Source organism: Theropithecus gelada, chromosome 10 (genome assembly GCF_003255815.1).
Source record: "Theropithecus gelada isolate Dixy chromosome 10, Tgel_1.0, whole genome shotgun sequence".
Classification (NCBI taxonomy): Eukaryota; Metazoa; Chordata; class Mammalia; order Primates; family Cercopithecidae; genus Theropithecus; species Theropithecus gelada.
Window position 1 is genome coordinate 20,867,762 of NC_037678.1, and position 22,805 is coordinate 20,890,566.

The 22,805-nt window shown below is 41.9% G+C and overlaps 1 protein-coding gene across 11 annotated transcripts in view; it reads right to left on the reverse strand.

Moving 5' to 3' along the window:
- Positions 1–22,805, reverse strand: part of NF2 (neurofibromin 2) — a 100,783-nt gene that overhangs the window by 33,028 nt on the left and 44,950 nt on the right. For 10 of the 11 annotated variants that reach the window (XM_025399493.1, XM_025399495.1, XM_025399499.1 and 7 more), the window contains 5 exons: positions 12,463–12,531; positions 11,517–11,599; positions 8,849–8,924; positions 5,869–6,003; positions 2,122–2,196 (listed from right to left, as the gene is read on the reverse strand). The exons of the other annotated variant lie outside the window; for it this stretch is intronic. In XM_025399493.1, coding sequence (XP_025255278.1) covers positions 2,122–2,196; positions 5,869–6,003; positions 8,849–8,924; positions 11,517–11,599; positions 12,463–12,531 — 438 coding nt within the window. The remainder of the gene's footprint in view (positions 1–2,121; positions 2,197–5,868; positions 6,004–8,848; positions 8,925–11,516; positions 11,600–12,462; positions 12,532–22,805) is intronic. 11 annotated transcript variants of the gene reach the window in all.

Here is a 22,805-nt window from a genome sequence, read left to right on the forward strand (position 1 = left end):
TGCCAGGAGGTAAAAATCACAAATGAAGAGCGCACTGGAGGTGCACCTTACTCTCCTACATCAAGATGTGGTTCTGCAGACCAGGGAGGATAGGAAAGCTCATTCAGTAAGCTGGGCTAAGGTAACAGGGTGCATGTGGAAAAAAATAAGTTGGATCCCTCCCTCACACCTTACACAAAAATCAACTCCAGAAGGATTGAAGACTTAAATGCAAAGATTAAACCCTTGAAACTTTCAGAAGACAATATAGAAGAATATCTTAATGATCACAGGATAAGAGAAGATGCCAAGTAAGACGCAAAAAGTGATTAAGAAAAAAATTTATATATTTGTCTACATTAAAATTAAACATTTTTATTGTCAAGACATAAAAAAAGAAAAACAAGAGCCACCAACTGGAAGATATAGCCAATAAAGAAAACAGGTTAGGTGCAGTAGCTCACACCTGTAATCCCAGCACTTTCGGAGGCCAAGGTGGGAGGATCCTTGAGCCCAGGAGTTCAAGACCAGCCTGGGTGACATAGTGAGATGCCATCTCTACAAAAACATCAAAAAATTTGGCCAGACATGGTGGCCCAGCACTTTGGGAAGTGTAATCCTAGTACTTTGGGAAGTGGAGGCCAGCAGATTGCTTGAGCCTAGGAGTTTAAGATAAGCCTGGACAACATGGAACCTCGTCTCTATGAAAAATACAAAAAATTAGCTGGGCATCGTGGTGTGTGCCTGTAGTCCCAGCTACTGGGGAGGCTGAGGTGGAAGGATCACCTGAGCCTGGGGAGGTCCATGCTGCAGTGAGCCATGATCGTGTCATTACATTTCAGCCTGGGCAACAGAATGAGACCCTATTTCAAAATCTCAAACAAAAAAAGTTAATATGATGAGATACCATTTTAGATGCACAAGATTGGCAAAAATTTTTAAAGGCTGATAATACAAGTATTAAGGATAGCAAAAAAGAAATTTCACCCACTACTGTTGGCTCTGTAAAAATCAATTCACCTTCTTTAGAAAACAATGTGTCACAATTTTGAAATTTGAACATATACTGAGCCCTGTACCTCTACTCCTAAATTCTATTTTTTATTTATTTTTTATTTATTTTTATGTATTTATGTTTTTTGAGACGAAGTTTTGCTCTTGTTGCCCAAGCTGGAGTGCAATGGCATGATCTCAGCTCACTGCAACCTCCACCTCCTGGGTTCGAGCGATTCTCCTGCCTCAGCCTCCTAAGTAGCTGGGATTTATAGGCATGTGCCACCACGCCCGACTAATTTTATATTTTTAGTAGAGACAGGGTTTCTCCATGTTGATCAGGTTGGTCTCGAACTCCCGACCTCAGGTGATCCACCTGCCTCAGCCTCCCAAACTGCTGGGATTACAGGCATTGAGGCACTGTGCCTGGCCCTATTTTTTATTTTTTTTAAATTTTATTCATTTTCATTTTTGGGGGGACAGGGTCTTGCTATGCTGCCCAGGCTGGTCTCAAACTCCTGGCCTCAAACAATTATCCCGCCTTGACCTCCCCAAGTGCTGAGATTACAGGCATGAGCCACCCCACCTAGCCCAGTATACTCAAGACTCCAAAGGAACTATTGCCTATGTACACCAGGAGGCAGATACAAAAGTTTTCAAAACAGCCTGTTAAAACAGTATAGAAATGACTGGACGCAATGGCTCACGCCTGTAATCCCACCACTTTGGGAGGCCAAGGTTGGATGGGTCACCTGAGGTCAGGAGTTCAACACCAGCCTTACCAATATGGTGAAACCCTGTCTCTACTGAAAATACAAAAATTAGCTGGGCATGGTGTCTCATGTCTGTAATCCTCTCGGGAGGCTGAGGCAGGAGAATCTCTTGAACCTGGGAGGCGGAGGTTGCAGTGAGCCGAGATGGCACTGCCACTGCACTCCAGCCTGGGCGACAGAGCGAGACTCTGTCTCAAAAAAAAAAAAAAACCTTCCTCATGATATAATTTAGTTTTAACTCTAAGCTAAAGAGAAAGTATGTGCCAAGTGAGATACCATTCTACACTTCACAAGATGTCACTCTGATATTCTTTAAAGTATTCAATTCTCAGAAAAGCTACCATTATCAGTAATGAAAACCAGGATCTCAACTTACCAGCTTATTAACACGAAGCTTTGAGGAGTTAAACTTGAAGACATCAATTTTCTTATCCAGTGGTTTAATAGTAAACTGGAAGAATGAAGCAGAACACAGTTTCAGTCCAACAGCCTGGAATGTTACCACCAATTGGAAATTCCACAAATGCAGCAACCACACTGGCCACAGACCAGCATAAAGCTATGCCTTGTCCTGGCTTCCCAGTGTCCAGGCACTAAACCTCGGGGAATTAGGAACACCAAGTCTCGGGCTGTGGAAGCTCAGGACCCTAAAGGTGTGCTCTCTAGGCCGTCTTAGGCATGAGTGTGGGAAGGGATTCTTGACAACCTAAAATAAGCATCCTTAATGGGCCCACCCCTGAGGCCAACACTGGAGGGCTACTATAGTCTAGGGCACGGGCCTGCCTTCATGAAGCTCACCATCTAGTTGGAACTAGGCTAACAACAGCCAATTATTCAAGAAATCACATCATATATTGGTGCTTCATTGGGTGGTGCAAATCACAAATGTGTGGAGGTTCAGAGTAGATCCACCAGAAGCAAGAGAGAGTGAAGCTGATCTTAGAAGAAGAATCCAACAGGGTAGCTAAAAGGCAGGCTGAAGGGGCATTCTGCACAGAGCAAAACCAGAAATAAGGTAGAGATGGGGAAATGAGCTGTGTGTGTGTGTGTGTGTGTGTGTGTGTGTGTGTGTGTGTGGTATTAGCTTTTTGGTGACTAAAATGATATAATAGGCTTAGCCTGGGAGGGAGGAAGAGGTGGGCGTAGGGGCTGGCAGTGAGAACAAAAGTCAGAGGTGGCCAGATATGGTGGCTCACACCTGTAATCCTAACACTTTGGAAGGCCGAGGTGGGAGGATCGCTTGATGTCAGGAGTTCAAGGCTGCAGTGAGTTGTAATTGCACAACTGCACTCCAGACTGGACAATAGAGTAGACCTCTATTTCAAACAACAAAAAAAGAAGTGTTTAGGTTTGATGTGACAGGATACCTGTGCTCACCACAGGTTTCTGAACATGGGAATAATTCTATAAAAGCTATTAACAGAAAGAATCAAATGGGGAAAAAAGGACTATAGTAGAAGGGAAAACAGTCCTTGATTCTGAAATCAAAATGGAGAGAAAGATGAATGATAAGGACAGGGTGGTGACTTGGTAGGAGAACCTAGGGTTAGACCACTAGCAGGAAAGCCTGCAAGGAACAAATGGCTGCTGTTCTCAACCGCTCCCGATAAGACCAAATAGATTCTAGATTTCCAAGATGCACTTACAAAATGGATATCCATTCCCAAGAAACACTTGCTAAGCAGATAAATATGTTTGGGAAGATAATATTTCTTTCACATGTTCTATTGCCCAAGAAGGGGTTAGTACACTGAGGACAGAAAATGATCCTTTGTTTAGCTTTCGGCCAAGTTAACTTCGAAGCAGTGTTGCTCTTGTGTAGGCTGCTATTCATGAATTTTGTGAGCTTATTTTTGGCTTTGCTGTCAAACCCTGGAGCTATCAGTGGGAAACCACAAGTAGTGGGGAAACTGCAGGCTCTGCACCACGCCAGGGTGTACACAAAGAATCAACGGATCACTTAAAATAAACTAACATTTCTGTTTTGACAGCACGGCTGTCATGCCTAACTACCAAGACTACTTCTTTTATGTCAAATCAGCTTGGGTTCTGCTTACTGCATGAGTTACTGACATGATGGAACATGATGGCGCCTGGCCCCCAGAGAGGGCATATTAGAGTTTACTGTGTCAGGCCATACTACGGGAGACTTCAATCCTTGGCTTCTTTGAAGAACGGGTGTTTGGGGAGTCTTTAGCGCACAAATGTGTGGATGGGCAATATACAGACTTTATGAAATTGGGAGATGGAAAACTACCATAGGGTGGCACACATACAGCTGTATGTCATGTGGAACTTTCAGTTTAAGTATTTTAAAAAAGAAATACCTATCTGCTTATCTCCTGGGCTAAATACTTACAAAAACTTCAAAGTCAGAATGTTCTGAATTAAGGGGCTCAGTCTGTCTTATCAAGCATGGTTGAGTAGATCCCAACCACATACTGGAAACCAGGGGCCTGTGTTCCCTTCCTTGAGTTGTCATGAAGAAAGAGAAAATAGGAAATACGCTCAGGTTTGGGGCTCTGCAGGCAGCAACAAAAGCTGTTCCTGTTCTTCACTCTCTACTCTGTGTCCTGGCTGTGCAGGTACCAGGAGGTCACTGAGTGGAGCCTCCCTCTCCCTGGTGCCCCTGTGCTCTCAGGGCTCAGCCTCTGGGCCTCCCTGAAAGGCAGGGGCTGTGGCATCAGCAACTCCAGCTCCTACCCTCTGCTACTTCACTCAGACACAGGTCACTGGATCCTTCTGTGTCTCTGCTTCGTGATGTGACACAGAGATAATGACAACACGGCCCCTGCCTTTACAGCAGTGTTCTTAGACAGATTAAATTCAGAGGGTCAGGGTGAAAGTGCTTGTATATGGAAGACAACATCATGTCTCTTCCACAGCACTTATTTATGATAGCAGGTGAATAGTTACTTGACTTCCTTGAAGGCTAAGACTGGATCTTCTACATCTTTGTTTCCCCCATGAAATCTAACACAAAGCAGATGTTCAATGATTCCTTTAAAATTAATGCAGAATAGGTGAGCACAATGGCTCACACCTATAATTCCAGCACTTTGGGAGGCGGAGGTGGGAGGATTGCTCGAGCCCAGAAGTTCAAGACTAGCCTGGGCAACGTGGCAAAACCCCGTCTCTACAAAAAATTAGCCAGGTGTGGTGGCACATGCCTGTAGTCTCAGCTACCTGGGAGGCTGAGGTGAGAGGATCACCTGAGCCCAGGGAGGTCCAGGCTGCAGTGAGCTTTGATCGTGTGCCATTGCATTCCAGCCTCAGTGACAGAATGAGAGCCTGTCTCAAAAAATAATAATAATAAAATAAAATGAATGAAGAATGAATGAATGGATGAGTGAATGAATGAATGAATGGATGAATAAACATAAGATTATACATTATGGGACCTTTTTGGTAAAAGTCACCACCCTATATGGAAATATTTGAATTCTAAGAGCATTTGTCTAAGTTATTCAACCTTAATTATTTTGGAATTCTGGTAAGCATATTAACCTAATATACATATTTATATCATTACTGAGACACACACAAAACACATATATGTCCATATGTGTATATGTGTATATATATATTTCTCTGCCACATGTATCAAGCACCAGACACAGAAAGAAAGCTCAATAAAGACCACACTTAAAATACAAAGAGAATTTAAGCCAGGTGCTGTTGCGCGCACCTATAGCAGCTACTCAGGAGGATGAGGTAGAAGGATTGCTTGAGCCCAGGATTCAAATCCAGTCTGGGCATACATAATGAAATCCTGTCTCTAAAAAAGAAAAAAAAAAATACAAAGAGAATTTATTGACAGAAATACAAAGCCAAGTAATGAGAAAATGTTACTGTTTTCGTTTACTATTCTTTGGGGTTTCTCCCTGGCAAATTGAGCTTCCCAGCTTCCTATTAGTCATAGTGGGGTTATTGATGCCAATACTGTTCTGTAAATACTTCGAAAATCAACAACCACATCCTCAAAGCCTGGGAATTAAAGGATTCTATGAATAACAAGGAGATGCCCTGGCTGGGGAGGCTCCAGCGAGCGGGGCAGATGGGGAAAGATCTTTTGCTGGACCCCTGGGCCACTAGTGGCATCTGCAGTACAGACATATCCTACCTCCTTGTCACTGTACGAGATGTTTCGGATTTCATTCCACGGGAAGGAGATCTTGGGGGTCAGTCTGTTCTCAGGGTCATAGATGTGAAGCCCCAGGGCATCCACTCCAAGCAGCAGCTCTGTGCCCTTTTTATTCTGTGGATCCAATAAGAACAGCCACTGTAAGCTCCAGCTGAGGCTCAAAATTTTATTCAACCTTCCAAAGAATCTGGCACACACTGTCACATGTGACAAGTTTCAGCAGGTCCCAACAGAAGTCACAGCTATCTTATAAACCAAGAAGATTTCAGCTTTCTGAATTGGGGCAGGCAGAAGCAAAACTGTTCCATTCTTGTGACTTCTGGGTCCCCCAGAACAATCACTCAGGGCTTCTGTCACTGGCTCAATGGCTAAAGGAGGAGTAACGTAAGTGTTGTTCCCTCTAGTTAAATAACCAGGCTATCATAGGTTTAGAATTAAAGCCCATAGGTTTAGGCCGGGAGCAGTGACTCATGCCTGTAATCTCAGCACTTTGTGAGGCCGAGGTGGGTGGATCACGAGGTCAGGAGTTTGAGACCAGCCTGGCCAGCATGGTGAAACACCATCTCTACTAAAAATTTAAAAAAAAAAAAAAAAAAATTAGCCGGGCATGGTGACACATGCCTGTAATCCCAGCTAGAAGGAGGCTGAGTAGGAGAACTGGATGAACCCGGAAGGTGGAGGTTGCAGTGAGCTGAGATGGCGCCCCTGCACTCCAGCCTGGGCGACAGAGAGAGACTTAAAACAAACAAATAAAAAAAACCTATAGGTTTAATGATTTCTTGTATTTAAAGAAACCATTGTTGGATTACTAGAAAGAAAATTTTCAGTGCCTGGGACTGGATGGTCTCATTTTATGATATAATGTAGTCTTCATGTGATAAAGCAAGTCTGGTAAAATGTTAACTGTAGAATCTAGGTTGTGCATATATATGGGTGTTCACTGAAAAATTCTTTCAATTTTCCTGTAAGTTTGAAATTTTTAATAATTGCATGTTGGGAAATACATTATCAAAAGGAATTCTATTCATCAACAAAGCTGTCTAAAAGCCGTACCTATGCTCTGCCCCTGACAGCGGTCCTACCTATGCTCTGCCCCTGACAGCGGTCCTGGCCAGCAGTCAGAGTAGCCCACGGTGGGTGCCCCGGGCTCCCACAGCACTGACCCTGCTAAGGACAGAGTGGAAGGAAACTGGCTGCACAGGGATACTACAGCTCCTGACCCCTTGCTGATAATGGAAATTGAACCAAGACTCAAGGGCAGAAAAACAGATCTGTAAACTGAGAAGGTACTGGGACTGTGAAGAGAAGTACCAATCTAACAGCAGACATCAGATGGAGGAGTGAGTACTCCAGCGTAAATCTTATTACTCCTAACATCCCAAAGTCAGACGCTATCATCAAACCACGAAAGATTCTTCTGCTTGTCTGCAAAGCTAAGAAAGCTACTGCATTAATAGAAGTGAGGCTTTGTACTTTTAAATCTGCAGTACATTTTGGAAAATGAGATATTTCATTGTGTTTCTGACTATTTAGTTTAAATTTTTTTAAAAAGATTCAGGCTTCTACCTCCTATCATTATGACTCCAACACTTCTAGAGATTAAACAGAGACAGGTGGAGACTCAAGCAGCCCCTTTTAAAACTAATTTAACATAAAAGACACTAAAATAGCTAGTAGCTTTGTCTATTGCTCGATATAGGAAACATAAACAAAAAACAGTATCCATTAGTCTGACTGATGTAGAAATATTCCCTAATGAGAAACTTTTTCAGCCAGGCACAGTGGTACACACCCCAGCTACTTGGAAGGCTGGGGTGGAAGGATCACTTGAGCCTAGCAGGCCTGGGTGATATAGCAAAACTCCACCTCTAAAAAACAAAAAATATTTTTAAAAACCAAAAAACTGTTTTCTGAGGATTATAAAACTTTAGTTTTCTAGAATCTAGGTGGCCAGCACATGGGGCAAGAGGAGTTGAGTTGACAAAACCACAGAAATGTGTTACATTAGTTTGACCTTAAAGAAACCAAGCAATTAGCAAATACAAACTGACAGAACTTTAGAAAAGAACTTCCTGTACTATGATGGAGCACCTTTTAGGCACTTTAAGTGTGCCTTATTTTCTTATGCAGAGTAATCCATACAAATCCATATTTACAAAATACAAATTAAGTAGAAAGCTATCCTAGAATATTTAAAATGTATTTCAATTTACCTGAATTTAATACAACAACTGTAGGAACCCAATAAGGGAAAGCAAAGCATGACTATGAAAATAAAGGTGGACCCGCCTGATTGTTTTAACATCTACTCCTCTGCAGTTTGCAGTCCATAGTGAAATGCTTTGGCAAATCGCATGCATCCCTTTGGAAGAAGCTGCTTATACACTGCATCCAGATACTGACCCACAGGAGAAAGACATTCCAAAGGCCCAGATGTGGGCCGCACACAAATGCCTCTCCCCGCAGAAGCAGTGGGTTCCCAGCAGACAGCAGACTATTAATGGTTTGAATAGAAAACCAATTAGCCTCATAGTGAGAATCCCAAACAAATCAGTAATCTATAAAGGTAGATCTACTCTCCTAGTGCCTGGGGGGTCGGGATGGGGGTGCAGGGGGTTGTTGTGTGGGGGAGGGGGAAAGTACTTACCGGTGTTCCCTGTGGACTGAGATCTCACAGAGCCAGAAATAATCAAATCTTACACTCAGAGCATTCAAACAGGTTTCTGCTGAGAGCAGAACCAGGTCCAAGTCCCCCAAGGCTCAAGTGACACTTAATTACCTATGATCTAATTGAAGTCCAAAAATAGAAAGTTAGGCACTAAGACCTATCTTTCCTTCCTCTTTTCTTCTTTACCATAGAACCATGAAAGAGTCTATCACCTTGGAATGAAGAAGTAACCATTTTAGCAGTCTGGCCCTCATTCTACTACACAAGGAGCTCAGAGAGGTTTCAACACACCCGGATTGCAAAGTAGTTCACACCATACATCTCCAGGTCCTGAGCTATCTTCAGATATTCCATTTCGGCTTCATCCCTGTGGGGAGAATGGAAGACACTGTCATCGGAGCTAAGTGAGATGGGTGGAGAGTGGGTGGGCACCAAACCAGGCATTCTGGCCCTGCCATTCCTCTAGAGCCACGTCGCTGCCAGAAGACAAAAGCCACAGCAGATACCAGCAAAGCTCTGCCCGGCCCTGAGTCTATTAAACACACTGAGGTCGAGCAGAATTTCCCATCCCCATTAAAAGAGTCAGAGAACAGACTCATCACGGTGTTTCTTGGCCTTAGTTTCCCACCTTGCCCTTGGTAAACAGTAAACTCATCTCAAGTAATTCAAGAAGAGTATGCGGTATGTTATCTTTTACCCTCAAACAGATTTGGGTGTTCGAATTTTATTTAAGTTCTTGCTTTTCCTTTGTGTACTTTCTTTACCTGGAAGGTTTTGGAAGTGAAACAGCTCTCTCTCTCTGCAAGCTTCCTGAGTATTGTTGGAGGTTAGGGCAAGAGTTATCTGGGTTGTAAAACCCAAGTCAAATCACCTTCATCTAAGTTATAATTTAAAGTAAGCTATTGAAGTAGCAATAACTTGCAGAAAACTCTCAAACAGGTATCATACTGAAATATTTTAACTCAAGTCTTCCTATGACCTTGTCCTCTTCCTTCTCTCTCCAATCTCCAAATGCTCTCAAGTGAATATTAAAAACCCATCCTGAGAGAACGCCAAGTGTTGGTGAACAGGTGGAGAAATCAGAAATCACACACGTTGATGTAAATTGGTACAATTACTTTGGGAAATTGACACTATTGTAATAGCAAAAACCAGGAGACAACCCAACAACCTAAATGTCCATCATTAGTAGAATGAATAAATAATTTGTAGTATACTAATACAGTGGAAGTCTATACAGCAATGAAAATGAAAAAACTATTGCCACATGCCACAAACCCATATCTGACGATATGATGTTGAGTAAAAGGAGACACAAAAAACAGAATACAAAGTTTAAAATGGGCAACAATATGATGTTGAGTAAAAGGAGACACAAAAAACAGAATACAAAGTTTAAAATGGGCAACACCAATCTGGAATTAAAAATCAGGAGACTGGTTACCTTTGGGGAGGAAGAAAGGGGAATTGGGGGTGGGAAGACAAAGGTTATTTCTTCCTCCGGTGTTACATGGTGTTTTCACCTTACGATAATTGATCAAGTTGTATACTTATAATTTGTCTACTTTTCCATATGCATGTTGCACTTAAGTTTAAAAAAAAAAAAAAGTGTTAGGAAACTGATTTGAAGAAGAGAAAAAAAACGTTGAAGGCTAATGAAAACATGATCAATTCATAATCAAGGGAATGACAATTCTAACATGAGATAAAAGTTTTCACTTTTTAGATGACAAAAATTAGATTGATAAAAACAAGTGTTGAGGATAGACTGGGGTGGGGGGTGGGACACTCTCATAACACTTGTCGACAGGCAGGTATAAACAGGTACAGCCTTTTTGGAGAACAATTTGGTGGTACCTGTCAAAATGCAAAATGCTCACATCCTTTGACCTAACAACTCTTGTTTTAAAGAATATATCCTCAGAACTACTCATACAATTGTATAAAAATAAAAGATTGTGCACTGCAGAAATTTCTGTAAAAGTGAAAAACCTACAGATACTCAAATGCCATCAATAAAGGGATGGATGCAAAAGCAATGGGATAGCCATACAATAGAATTCTTAAAATTAAGGGTGGGCACAGTGGCTCAGCTCACGCCTCTAATCCCAGCACTTTGGGAGGCCGAGGTGGGCAAATTGCTTTGAGCCCAGGAGTTCAAGACCAGCTTGGGCAACATGGTGAAACCCCATCTCTACTAAAAACAGAAAAGTTAGCTGGGCATGGTGGCGTGTGCCTGTAGCGCCAGTTACTGGGGGCGCTGAGGCAGGTTTGCTTGAACCCAGGAGGTTAAGGCTGCAGTGAGCTGAGATGGCGCCACTGCATTTCAGCCTGAACAACAGAGCAAGACTCTGTCTCAAAAAAAAATAATAAAAAATATTAAAATTAAACTTAATTACCAGGCCAGGCACGGTGGCTCATGCCCATAATCCCAGCACTTTGGGAGGTGGAGGTGGGCGGATCACCTGAGGTCGGGAGTTCGAGACCAGCCTGAACAACATGGAGAAACCCTGTCTCCACTAAAAATACAAAATTAGCCAGGCATGGTGGCTCATGCCTGTAATCTCAGCTACTTGGGAGGCTGAGGCAGGAGAATCGCTTGAATCCGGGAGGCGGAGGTTGCGGTGAGCCGATATTACATCATTGTATTCCAGCCTGGGCAACAAGAGTAAAACTCCGTCTCAAAAAAAAAAAAAAAAAAGTAAACTTAATTACCAATGAGTACAGGTCTATATATCCTGATAGGCAGTACACATACCTACTTTATGTCACACGTACTAGAAAAGGACACAAACAAAACTGAAGACCAAGGTTACTCCCAGCTCTCCCTTTTTCTTTTATAGACTTCAGTACTGCATTTTGTTCAACAAGCATGCCCTAGTTTTGCAGTTCTTTAAGGCAAAAAATGAAAATAAAAAAGCCCATAAAGGAATGTAAACCAACAATGAATGGGCCTCACCTGGCTCGGCCTCGGTGCTCTGCGTACCAGGCAGTAATTCTCTCCTCCCACATTTCCGGAGTCATCTGATACAGATTTATTACCTACCAAAAAACAGAGCAAAATAAAAAACTTACACATGAAGTAAATTTGGTATTTTTGCCACTTTTATAATTATGCATCATTTTTACAACACAGTAAAGCTATTTTTAAAAAGCTACACCCAGGGAGACAGTCACACACAAAGAGGGCGTGTAAATAAGGCACCATTTTATTGGAGGAGCAACTCAGAAAGTTGCATAACTCAGACTTAGGTGCATCCCTCATCTGGCAGTGCCCCTGTTCCCTGCCTGGGTGGTACATCCCAGAGACCACCTCTGACAGCGGAGCTCAGTCAGAAGCAATGCTTACTCTTCTCAGACCTTCACATGCTCAGAAGCCATCGAGGGACAGGTAAAGGCAGCAAGAGGTGAGGAACGGGCCTTTATTACCCAGTGACAGATGAGTGGGGCTATAAAATCGGCAGGAGCAAAAGGGAGGGCGGGCCTGTGTCTGTGGCTAATGAATAAGATGAACAACGCTGAGGATTAAAAACCACAATGCCCACCCCTACCTCATCTCCTCTATCCACCTCTCGCCACTGCAAACAGCTCAATTCCCCGAGCTGAATACACTCTGCTCCAGCCTACTCTTTGGGAATCAATGATGCTCAACTGCATTTAAAAAACCACCATGCTAGAAAAAACATTTACAGGCCATGCTACTCCTGGTGACCCCAAACTAACTCCACAAACCTTTGCTTTTTAATATTCTTAACAGAGATCCCACACTCTTCACTGGAGATTATAAAATATTTATTAAAATTAAATTGCTATGTACTTCCAATATTCCTTCAAGTCCTTTGGTTAGCTTTCTTTTAGACCACATATCTGCTATGTCTTCCCGAAAAGGGTATTTAATCTCTTACCCTTTTTGGAAGCAATTCCTCTTGGGCCAAAAATCCCCGCTTGTGAACACTGGGGTCGTAGTCGCCATACTGGAAAGAAGAAAGGGAGAGCAGGCGATTGAGATTCTAAAGACAATTGCCATTTCTGAACAGAGCTGGACCAATCTCATTCCCTCCCAGCTCCAGGGAGCAATTCAATTCCGATGACAAGTCAAGATTTCAACCTTGCTAGTTTGTTATCCTTGAATGAAAATACAAAGCTGATTATATCTATGAACAGAGTTGCATAATCCTGTAAGCGATGGATGGGTGATGTGCTAATAAGAATGTGACATTTGTATGGAAATGTGGGCATGTTTTCTAACCCTCAAAGAAAGCAGTCACTTCCAAAACAGTAGCTTTTCAATTAAAACACCAAATCATAACTGTGAAAGTTGTGATTAGCAACATATGATAAGAGTCCTACCTATAAATTCTTCTAAGTGACTGGTAATTGGAGCCCATTACTAGGGGGATCCAGGAATAATGCAGGCAGTATTTTTAATACCTTTCACTCAAGTCTCTGAAAAATACTTTGGAAAAATCTGATGACAACACTGCCATTCCTATTGTACAGACAAAGAAGTGAGTAAAAGGTTAATTGATCTTCCTAAAGCTACAGAGAAGTCACTAATGGGGTTGGAAATAGGCCCTGCGTTTTAATTTATCCCTCTGGGGACAATGACTTGGACATTTATTCTCTGATTTAAAAAAAAAAAACTCCTTTCTTTCCTAGAAAACTCAAGTCTGATCAGGAAATAAATGTTAAAGAATGTTTTAAAAGAAACTAACTGACACATACAGTAGAATATAAAATCAAAGCCTATCTCTTATAAATCAGCATACAGTGGCTCTTCGTTTTACCAGAAACAACAAAGCTCAGTACTTCAGTAAAATCTTCTATAAACATTTATTCTTTTAGCCACCAACAGTGAAAAAACAAAGGATCAGGCACAAGGCTGCTGGTTCTATATACCACCAAATTTCTAATTATTTCATTCTGTCCTTTCATTCTCAAAAAGCCTCAAGTTAAGATTTCTGGTGTGTTCTCCAAATGAAGTGGCCTAAAACTATAGACACAGGAGTGAAAGAAGATATTCATTATTAACTTTAAATCATGCCTCATTCCCATATCACCTTAACTGTAAAAGTCCCGTGAATTAATATTTCTTTTGAATCTCATAGTTATCTTTCAAGTAGCAGAATTGTATTGCATTATTTTTTTGAATCTTAAGGGAATTAATTTGTCAATTTTTTTCTTTTTTTTTGAGACAGTCTCACTCTGTCACCCAGGCTGGAGTGCAATGGCACGATCTCAGCTCACCACAACCTCCACCTCCCAGGTTAAAGCGATTCTCCTGCCTCAGTCTTCTGAGTAGCTGGGATTACAGGTGCATGCCACCACGCCGGGTTAATTTCTGTACTTTTAGTAGAGATGGGGTTTCACCATGTTGGCCAGGCTGGTCTCGAACTTCTGACCTTGGGATCTACCCACCTTGGCCTCCCAAAGTGCTGAGATTACAGGTGTGAGCCACCGCACCTGACCTAATTTGTCAAATTTAAACATTTTAAATATGCCACAGTTTTTGTAACATAGTTTAGGCATTTCTTCATTTAAAAAACTAGGCTGGGCACCATGGCTCATGCCTGTAATCCTAGGACTTTGGGAGGCCAAAATGGGAGAATCACTTGAGCCCAGGGGTTAAGGCTGCAGTGAGCTGTGATTGTGCCACTACACTCCAGCCTGAGTGACAGTGGAAGACCCTGTCTATAAAAACAAAAATGGCCGGGCGCGGTGGCTCAAGCCTGTAATCCCAGCACTTTGGGAGGCTGAGACAGGCGGATCACGAGGTCAGGAGATCGAGACCATCCTGGCTAACACGGTGAAACCCCGTCTCTACTAAAAAATACAAAAAACTAGCCGGGCGAGGTGGCGGGCGCCTGTAGTCCCAGCTACTTGGGAGGCTGAGGCAGGAGAATGGCGTAAACCCAGAGGCGGAGCTTGCAGTGAGCTGAGATCTGGCCACTGCACTCCAGCCTGGGTGATAGAGCGAGACACCACCTCAAAAAAAAATAATAATAATAATAATAACTTAGAAATTATAAATGAAAGGCCTTGGTATCTCTCTGCTTCTGGGGGGCTCAGAGACGTGATGTAGTAAGTCATAACTGTACTAAGCTTTAACAGTACTCCCTGCAAGGCAGCTGTAGAGTGAGGGTAGGAGCCTGGCTCTGCAGGCAGGCTGCCTAAGGTTTTATCCTACATCTTTCACATAGTAGCTATGTGAGCTTGGAAATTTTTGTGTCTCAGCTTTCTCATCTGTAAAACAGGAATAAGAATAGTATTTATCTTGCAGGACTCTTACAGGGATTGAATTAAATAAGACCAGCAAAGTTTTTAAAACTATGCTTGGCCGGGCGCGGTGGCTCACGCCTGTAATCCCAGCACTTTTGGGAGACCTAAGCAGGTAGATCACCTGAGGTTGAGAGTTCGAGACCAACCTGACCAAATGGAGAAACCCTGTCTCTACTAAAAATACAAAATTAGCCGGGCGTGGCGGTACATGCCTGTAATCCCAGCTATTCGGGAGGCTGAGGCAGAAGAATCGCTTGAACCTGGGAGGCGGAGGTTGCAGTGAGCCAAGATCATGCCATTGCACTCCAGCCTGGGCAACAAGAGCGAAACTCCATCTCAAAAAAAAATAATAATAAAAATAATAAAATAAAATAAATAAAACTATGCTTGATACATACAACCTGATGTCCAAAAGATCTCAGGTCTCTCCAAATCTGTCTTCTTATTTGTCAGATGAGAGTACTGGCCTTAGAGGATCTTGAAGGGAAGTGGGGGGGTGCTGGAGTACCCCTTCTGAGGGCTTGAGTAAGGCATCCTCTCTCTAAGCCTCAACTTCCTCATCTGTAGAGTGAGGGTCATAAGAGCATCTGCCTTACAGGGGATGATGAGGATGAAGTAAAACAATACACACAGGTAAGCATTTAGCACAGCACATGGCTCTTGGTGAAAGTCAGGTATTATTATTATTGCCATCCTCTGCATTACTTATGACAACATTGATCATTGTTTGCCTCCTGGATTTCTGAAAGGGTAGGATGCTAAAGAAAGCCCTGTTAGTTGCATCTGCAAATCTCTCAATAGTGCTGACCAAGCTCTAATGCAAAAGCAAGCAGATATGCAAAGCTAAAGTTGTAAATTCAGGTTCCAAAGGCATGCAAGATTAACAATCCCCATTATTCTACCAAGCTCTCAGCTAGTCCACTGATCAAATACATCACATTCGAGCAATGCAGAGGTGGCAAAGACCCTGCTGAAAGAACTTCTCCACTGGACTAACTCCGCTTCCAACATTAAAGCCACCTTGATGTATGTGTCTGCTCTTAAATGTCCCTTTAAACAACAAGGGAAGAAAAAAATCCTGAAGTTGTGGTAGGGTAGCTGGTGAATACAAAAGAAAGTCATACCACTCCAGGGATGGAGATGGCTGCTCCTCATCCTTTTATGTAACAGATGCATTCTGATAATGTAACTGGGGTGAATTTACTGGGAAGCTAGGGAAGCTTGGACTTCAGGTCTCTGCACTTTCATAGGCCTGCACCTAATTTGGTACTCTTGCATTGAAGACACTCCCCTAAATTATTAAAATTCAGACCCAGAAAACCTGGACCTACTCCTGACATAAACTAATTGAATTTAAATTCAAGGAGTTTACCATTTAAAAGACTTGTGGAGCCAATACTTAGGTTAAATGGAGCCTCTATCTGGATATGAAATAATTTCCTCTGTCTATAACTATGAGAAATGAAATAAAATGCTCTGAGTAGGATTTCAAAAACATGAAGGTTAGATTACTACATGTATAGAAAAAAGACAGACCCCCTACCTACTATACCCACATACCAGTCAATAAATTCTTAAACCTACAAACAAAAATCCATAAAAATACCAGAAAACATAACAGAGTATGGATATAACAATGGTTGGTAAAGGCATTTTAAAGGTCACTCAAAACATACAAAGAAAAAGATTGACCAGTCTGATATGTAAAATAGACAAAAGGTTGATAACCCGTAATACATGGAACATCTACAAATCAATCAGAAAAAGATAAACAGGTTGAGTGCAGTGGCTCATGCCTGTAATCCCAGCACTTTTGGAGGCCAAGGCGGGTGGATCACCCGAGATCAGCAACTTCAGACCAGTCTGGCCAACATGGTGAAACCCCATCTGTACTAAAAATAAAAAAATTAGCTGGGCGTGGTTGTGCACGCCTATAGTCCCAGCTGAGGCAGAAGGATCACTTGAACCTGGGAAAGGAAGAAAGGAAGAAAGAAAAGAAAAGGAAAGAAAGGGAGGGAGGGAGGGAAGGAAGGAAGGAAGGAAGGAAGGAAGGAAGGAAGGAAGGCAGGCAGGCAGGCGAGAGAAAGAAAAAAGGAAAGAAAGAAAAAGAAAGAAAGAAGGAAAGAAGAAAAGAAACAAACAATACAATAGTAGGCAAGTCACAAACGGTTGATTCACAGAACAAAGAAATACAAATGGCCAGTAAGTTTATGAAAAGATGTTCAGTCCCAATAGCAATCAAGGAAGTGCAAATTTAAAAAAATATTTTTCTATCAATTAGCAAAAATTTTAAGGACTGATAGTATCTCCTGTTGGAAAGGATGTGGAAAAACAGGTATTCTCACACACTGTTACTGAAAGTTAAATCATGACATCACTTTTGGAGGGTGATCTGGCTGTATCTATTTAAATTTTTTATTGAGACAAAATTTATATACATAAATTTACCACATTAAGTATACAATTCAGTGTTTTTTAGTATATTCAGAATGTTGTGCAACCATCACCACTACCTAATTCCAGAACATTTCCATTACCCCAAAAAGAAATCCTGTACCCACTGGCCATCACTCCTAATTTCGTTTCTTAACCTTTGTAAGTTGTAATTTAATTTTTAATTTTTAATTTTTGTGGGTACATAGTAGGTATATATATATTTGCGGAGTATATGAGATGTTTTGATACAGGCGGGCAATGTGAAATAATCACATCGTGGAGAAGGGGTGTCCATCCCCTCAAGCATTTATCCTTTGTGTTACAAACAATCCAATTACATTCTTGGAGTTATTTTTAAGTGTACAATTATTATTGATTATAGCCACCCTGTTGTGCTATCAAATAGTAGGTCTTACTCATTTTTTCTTTTTTTTTTTTTTGGACCAGTGGCTCCTTTTTTATTTTCATTTTTCAGACAGAGTCTCACTCTGTCACCCTAGGCTGGAGCGCAGGGGTGCAATCTCAGCTCACTGCAACCTCTGCTTCCCGGGTTCAACTGATTCTCGTGCCTCAGCCTCCCTAGTAGCTGGATTACAGGCATATGCCACCACACCTGGCTAATTTTTGTATATTTTTTAGTAGAGATGGAGTTTCGCCATGTTGGCCAAGCTGGTCTCAAGCTCCTGGCCTCAAGTGATCCACCCGCTTTAGCCTCCCAAACTTTGGGATTACAGGCATGAGCCACCGTGCCTGGCCAATACCAGTCACTCCTAATTTCCTCCTTCTCCCCTCCCCTGGCAACCACTAAATCTACTTTCTGTCTCTATGGATTTGCCTGTTCTGGACATTTCATATACAGGTAAGTGGAAGCATAAAGTATGTGGCCTTTTGTGTCTGGCTTTTTTTTTTTTGTTTCACATTACTTACATTTTAAATTATCTTATTCTTTTTTTTTTTTATTATTATACTAATTATCTTATTCTTTAACCCAGTTATGCCATGTCTTGGTATCTATTATAGGGAGATATTATTCATATATGCCCAAAGATGCATATTCAAGGATGTCCATTGCATCTGTTTCACCAATAGAAAAATAACAGAAAGAAAAACAAACCTAAATATCTACCAATAAAGATATATTTAAATAATCCAGTCCCTCCTTTCTATGAGATAATAGTTCAGCAGTTAAATGAAAATGACATGGGGCCAGGTGCAGTGATTCATGCCTGTAATCCCTGCACTTTTGGAGGCTGAGGCGGGCAGAGAGCTTGTGCCCAGGAGTTTGAGACCTGCCTGGGCAACAAGGGGAAACCCTGTCTCTACAAAAAACACAAAAAAATGGCATACGCTGAGGCTGAAGTGGGAGGATCCTTTGAGCCTGGGAGGCAGAGGTTGCAGTGAGCGGAGATTGTGCCACCTGGGTGACAGAGAGAGACTCTGCTGTCTCAAAAAGAAACAAAAATGAAGTGGGTCTAGCTGTTGTGACAGTTTTGTTGTTTTTTTTTTTTTTTTTTTGAGACGGAGTCTCGCTCTGTGGCCCAGGCTGGAGTGCAGTGGCTGGATCTCAGCTCACTGCAAGCTCCGCCTCCCGGGTTCACGCCATTCTCCTGCCTCAGCCTCCCGAGTAGCTGGGACTACAGGCGCCCGCCACCTCGCCCAGCTAGTTTTTTGTATTTTTTAGTAGAGATGGGGTTTCACCGTGTCAGCCAGGATGGTCTCGATCTCCTGACCTCGTGATCCGCCCGTCTCGGCCTCCCAAAGTGCTGGGATTACAGGCTTGAGCCATCGCGCCCGGCCTGTTGTGACAGTTTTAAATGGAAAGGATGTGTGTGCAGCGATTCCTCTGGAGTAGCCACCTAGAACAGCCAGCAGTGTGTCTCCTCACTTCCACCCGCCTCTTCCACACCTGGTGCTCTACAGAGGTTATGCCAATTTCACAATCCCTTTGGCAGGTAAATGAGCACCAACATCTAGGGATTACTAGATAGTTACCCAATCTAGTAATCCCTGCCAATCTTATGGGTTTGAAATGTTGCCTTATTGTTGCTTTTTCTTTTTCTTGATCACATGTGAGATGAAACATCTTTTTGTATTTATGACCATTCTTGTTTTCTCTTCTATAAAGTGCCTGTTCGTGCCCTGTTCATAGCATTTGTCTTTTTCTTATCAACTTAAGATTTTTTTTATATTTGGGTTCACTTCTTTTGTCAACCTCTTATGTAATTCTTCTTCTAGACACCTACCTTTTTACATTTTTTAACTTTATTTATTTATTTATTTATTTTTGAGATGCAGTCTCACTTCATTGCCTAGGCTGGAGTGCAGTGGTGTGATCTTGGTTCTCTGCAACCTCTGCTTCCTGGATTCAAGCAATTCTTCTGCCTCAGTCTCCCAAGTAGCTGGGACTACAGGTGCCCACCACTGCACCCGGCTATCTTTTATATGTATGTATGTATGTATGCATTTATTTTTGTAGGCACCTACCTTAAGGGGAAAAAGCATTTGCACATGTACATAAGGAATCACGTAAAAGGATCTTCATTTCAGCACTGTTTATATAATAGGGAAAAAGTAGAAACAAACTACCTCTCCCTCAGAAGGGGAACAGATAAACTAAGTATATTTATCAGTGGTTACCATACGGCAGTTAAAATCAATGAGCTACATCTATATACACAACATGGATACATCTCAAAGTAGATGCTGAGTGGGAGAAAAAATATCATTCTGTAAAAGGATATGGAAAAAAGGGATATGCAGAGTATAGCACCATCTAATCAACTTTTTATCTCCTGGATATTTTTATATCAGTCAGCCCCCATCCAACCAACCACCTGAAGTGTGAACCTAATATTTTCTCACCAGGGCAACTACCACAGCCTTCTAATGGGTCTCCCTGTTTCCAAAGTTGTCTCACTCCAATCTGTCCATCACACAGCCACTACAGGCTCTATCTAAAATATAAACCCTTCACTGCATCACCCACAGGATAAAGTTAAGACCTTTTATGATCTGATTTCCTGCATACCTCTCCAGACTCAACTCTTGCCACTCTCTACCTATACTTTACACATACTCAATTTTCTAACTCAATTGCACTTTGGTACTCTGTCCCTGATTTGCATTAAAGAGTACGAAGAAACTAAGCTTCCCCTCCCACAATTCTTTTCTCTCTTCTGATCACTAGGAGTCTGCATGCAGCAACACAAGATTCATACATTATATGCCATTCTCTCCCAAAGTCATTTTTAATAAGAACACATTTCCAACACCAAATGGTCAATATACAATCCAACAGGTGATTTAAACACTGCAAGATGGTTTAGTGTGTCATGTGATTGCACCAAAAAAACCCTGCCTACATTTTTTTTTTTTTTTTGAGATGGAGTCTCACTCTGTTGCCTAGGCTGGAGGTCAATGGCGCAATCTCAGCTCACTGTAGTCTCTGCCTCCCAGGTTTAAGCAATTCTCCTGTCTCAGCCTCCCAAGTAGCTGGAACTACAAGTACACACCACCACACCTCACTAATTTTTGTATTTTTAGTAGAGATGAGTTTTCACCATATTGGTCAGGCTGATCTGGAACTCCTGACCTCGGGTGATCCATCCGCCTTGGCCTCCCAAAGTGCTGGGATTATAGGTGTGAGCCACTATGCCGGTCCCTGCCTACATTTTTTATTCAAGTATAACTCAAATATGGTTCTTGTTAACTGAACCATGTGATTAGTATTTGTATTTATACTTTGAGGGTAATTGTTTCTTTATGCTTTGGAATTAACTGTGTCTATATCATTCCAACAGCTGAAATACTGTAATGAATACATTTGTGCATAATTACATTCCATGTGTTAATGAGCTCAATTCGCTTTCCCTTCCACACTTCTAAAGTTCCTTTCTGTTTCAGAAAGGTTGTGGAAGAAAACAAGCTGAATATAATGGAAGGAACCAGTATGACTTACTGAAAAACTTAGACAAATGTGATCATATAAATGAAACTAGCCTTTAGTGAAAGGCAGGGCTTGCTACCCAAAGACCTCCCTCACGCTAGACAGTGAGAGGCAAGTGCAATGTGCTAACTTAGGCAGCCTGGACACCAGGGTTCCCATCCCAGCTCCACTCATTCCATTTGGCCTGAAATCCTCTCCATCGAGAAGTGGGCTATAAATTTCATCAAAATAGGCTTAACATAAAAGTATTGTGAGTTTGGACAAATCACAAATTCCTTTCTGAGCCTTATATTCCTCATCTGCAAAACAGGCATAATACTCTTAAGCCTTGGCTTCCGGAAAGACTACACTGAGTGTCACACAAAATATTCATTTGTATTGCTTTGGTAAAACTGGAAAACACTATGGGCAAGTGAGATCTTATTAATATTATAATCAGATATCCCTTAACTATTAATCAGCAGTCCTAGAAACTGGAAGCATGCCATAGTAAGACTTAGTTTCCCAAATGAAGACTTTAAGCCATAGATTACCTTTATTTGTAAGATCCTTAAAATTTACACCGGAAAAAATAGCTAGAACATCCTCCTCCATGTGAGCCACATATGTTGTCTGTGAATCACTTTCATCTCCAAATTAGTAGGATCCAAATTAGCAGGGCTTTCCTACAGTGAAATCTGTTTAAGCAAACATCTGCTGGTTCCCTGAAAAGTGATTTTTTTCTACAGGTGGCCTTTGAATTTGTGGCCCAAAAATCCATGGAAAGAAAATATAGCCTTTGAGATGGAAGCCCTTCAAAGAGAGGTGGTGTCCTTGAGAGCCCGGGTCTACTCTCACTGGGGAGAAAGTGTGTGAAAAGGAACTCAACTCCAGGCTAGGAAGTGCTCGGATTTAATCAAAGTGCCAATGACTGCTTCATCACTGTCAGGGTGATACTGATTGAAAGGACACATTTTTCCTCTTGCTAATATTCTTGATCAAAGCATAAAAGGAAGCATATGTTTTAGTTGAATGAGGGCCCATTTTCTGTTTTCTCAATTACTCATTTTTCAGGGAAGTAGAATATGGGAGGCACAAAATGCAATCCCAAAGCCATGAATTCCGCCCTTCTGCCCTTAGCTTTGCCCAAGATTGTCTGAATGACCTTGGGCAAATCACTGACGGCAGATACTTGCTTTAGTGCCTGCCTATGAGACGGTCAACTACTCCCATGCTCCCTCCCCACCCCGGGCCTGGTGAATACTCAGCAAATATTACATGAGCCACCAAATGATTAAATTGACTTTAGTGCTTCTGTTGGTCTGACCAGCACATATAGCCCTTTTCCCCTACAAATGACAGTTACTTCCTGGCTTTCATCTGAAATTGCATTAATCTACCCCAAAAAGCAAGCTAAGAGTATTTTATTAATTTTTCTAACCGTATAGGGAAATGACTTCATGAACACCTATAATTAAAAAAGAAAAATAAGTGAAAAGATTATGTTTTAAAATCACACAAGTAGGCCGGGCGCGGTGGCTCAAGCCTGTAATCCCAGCACTTTGGGAGGCCGAGGCGGGTGGATCACAAGGTCAGGAGATCGAGACT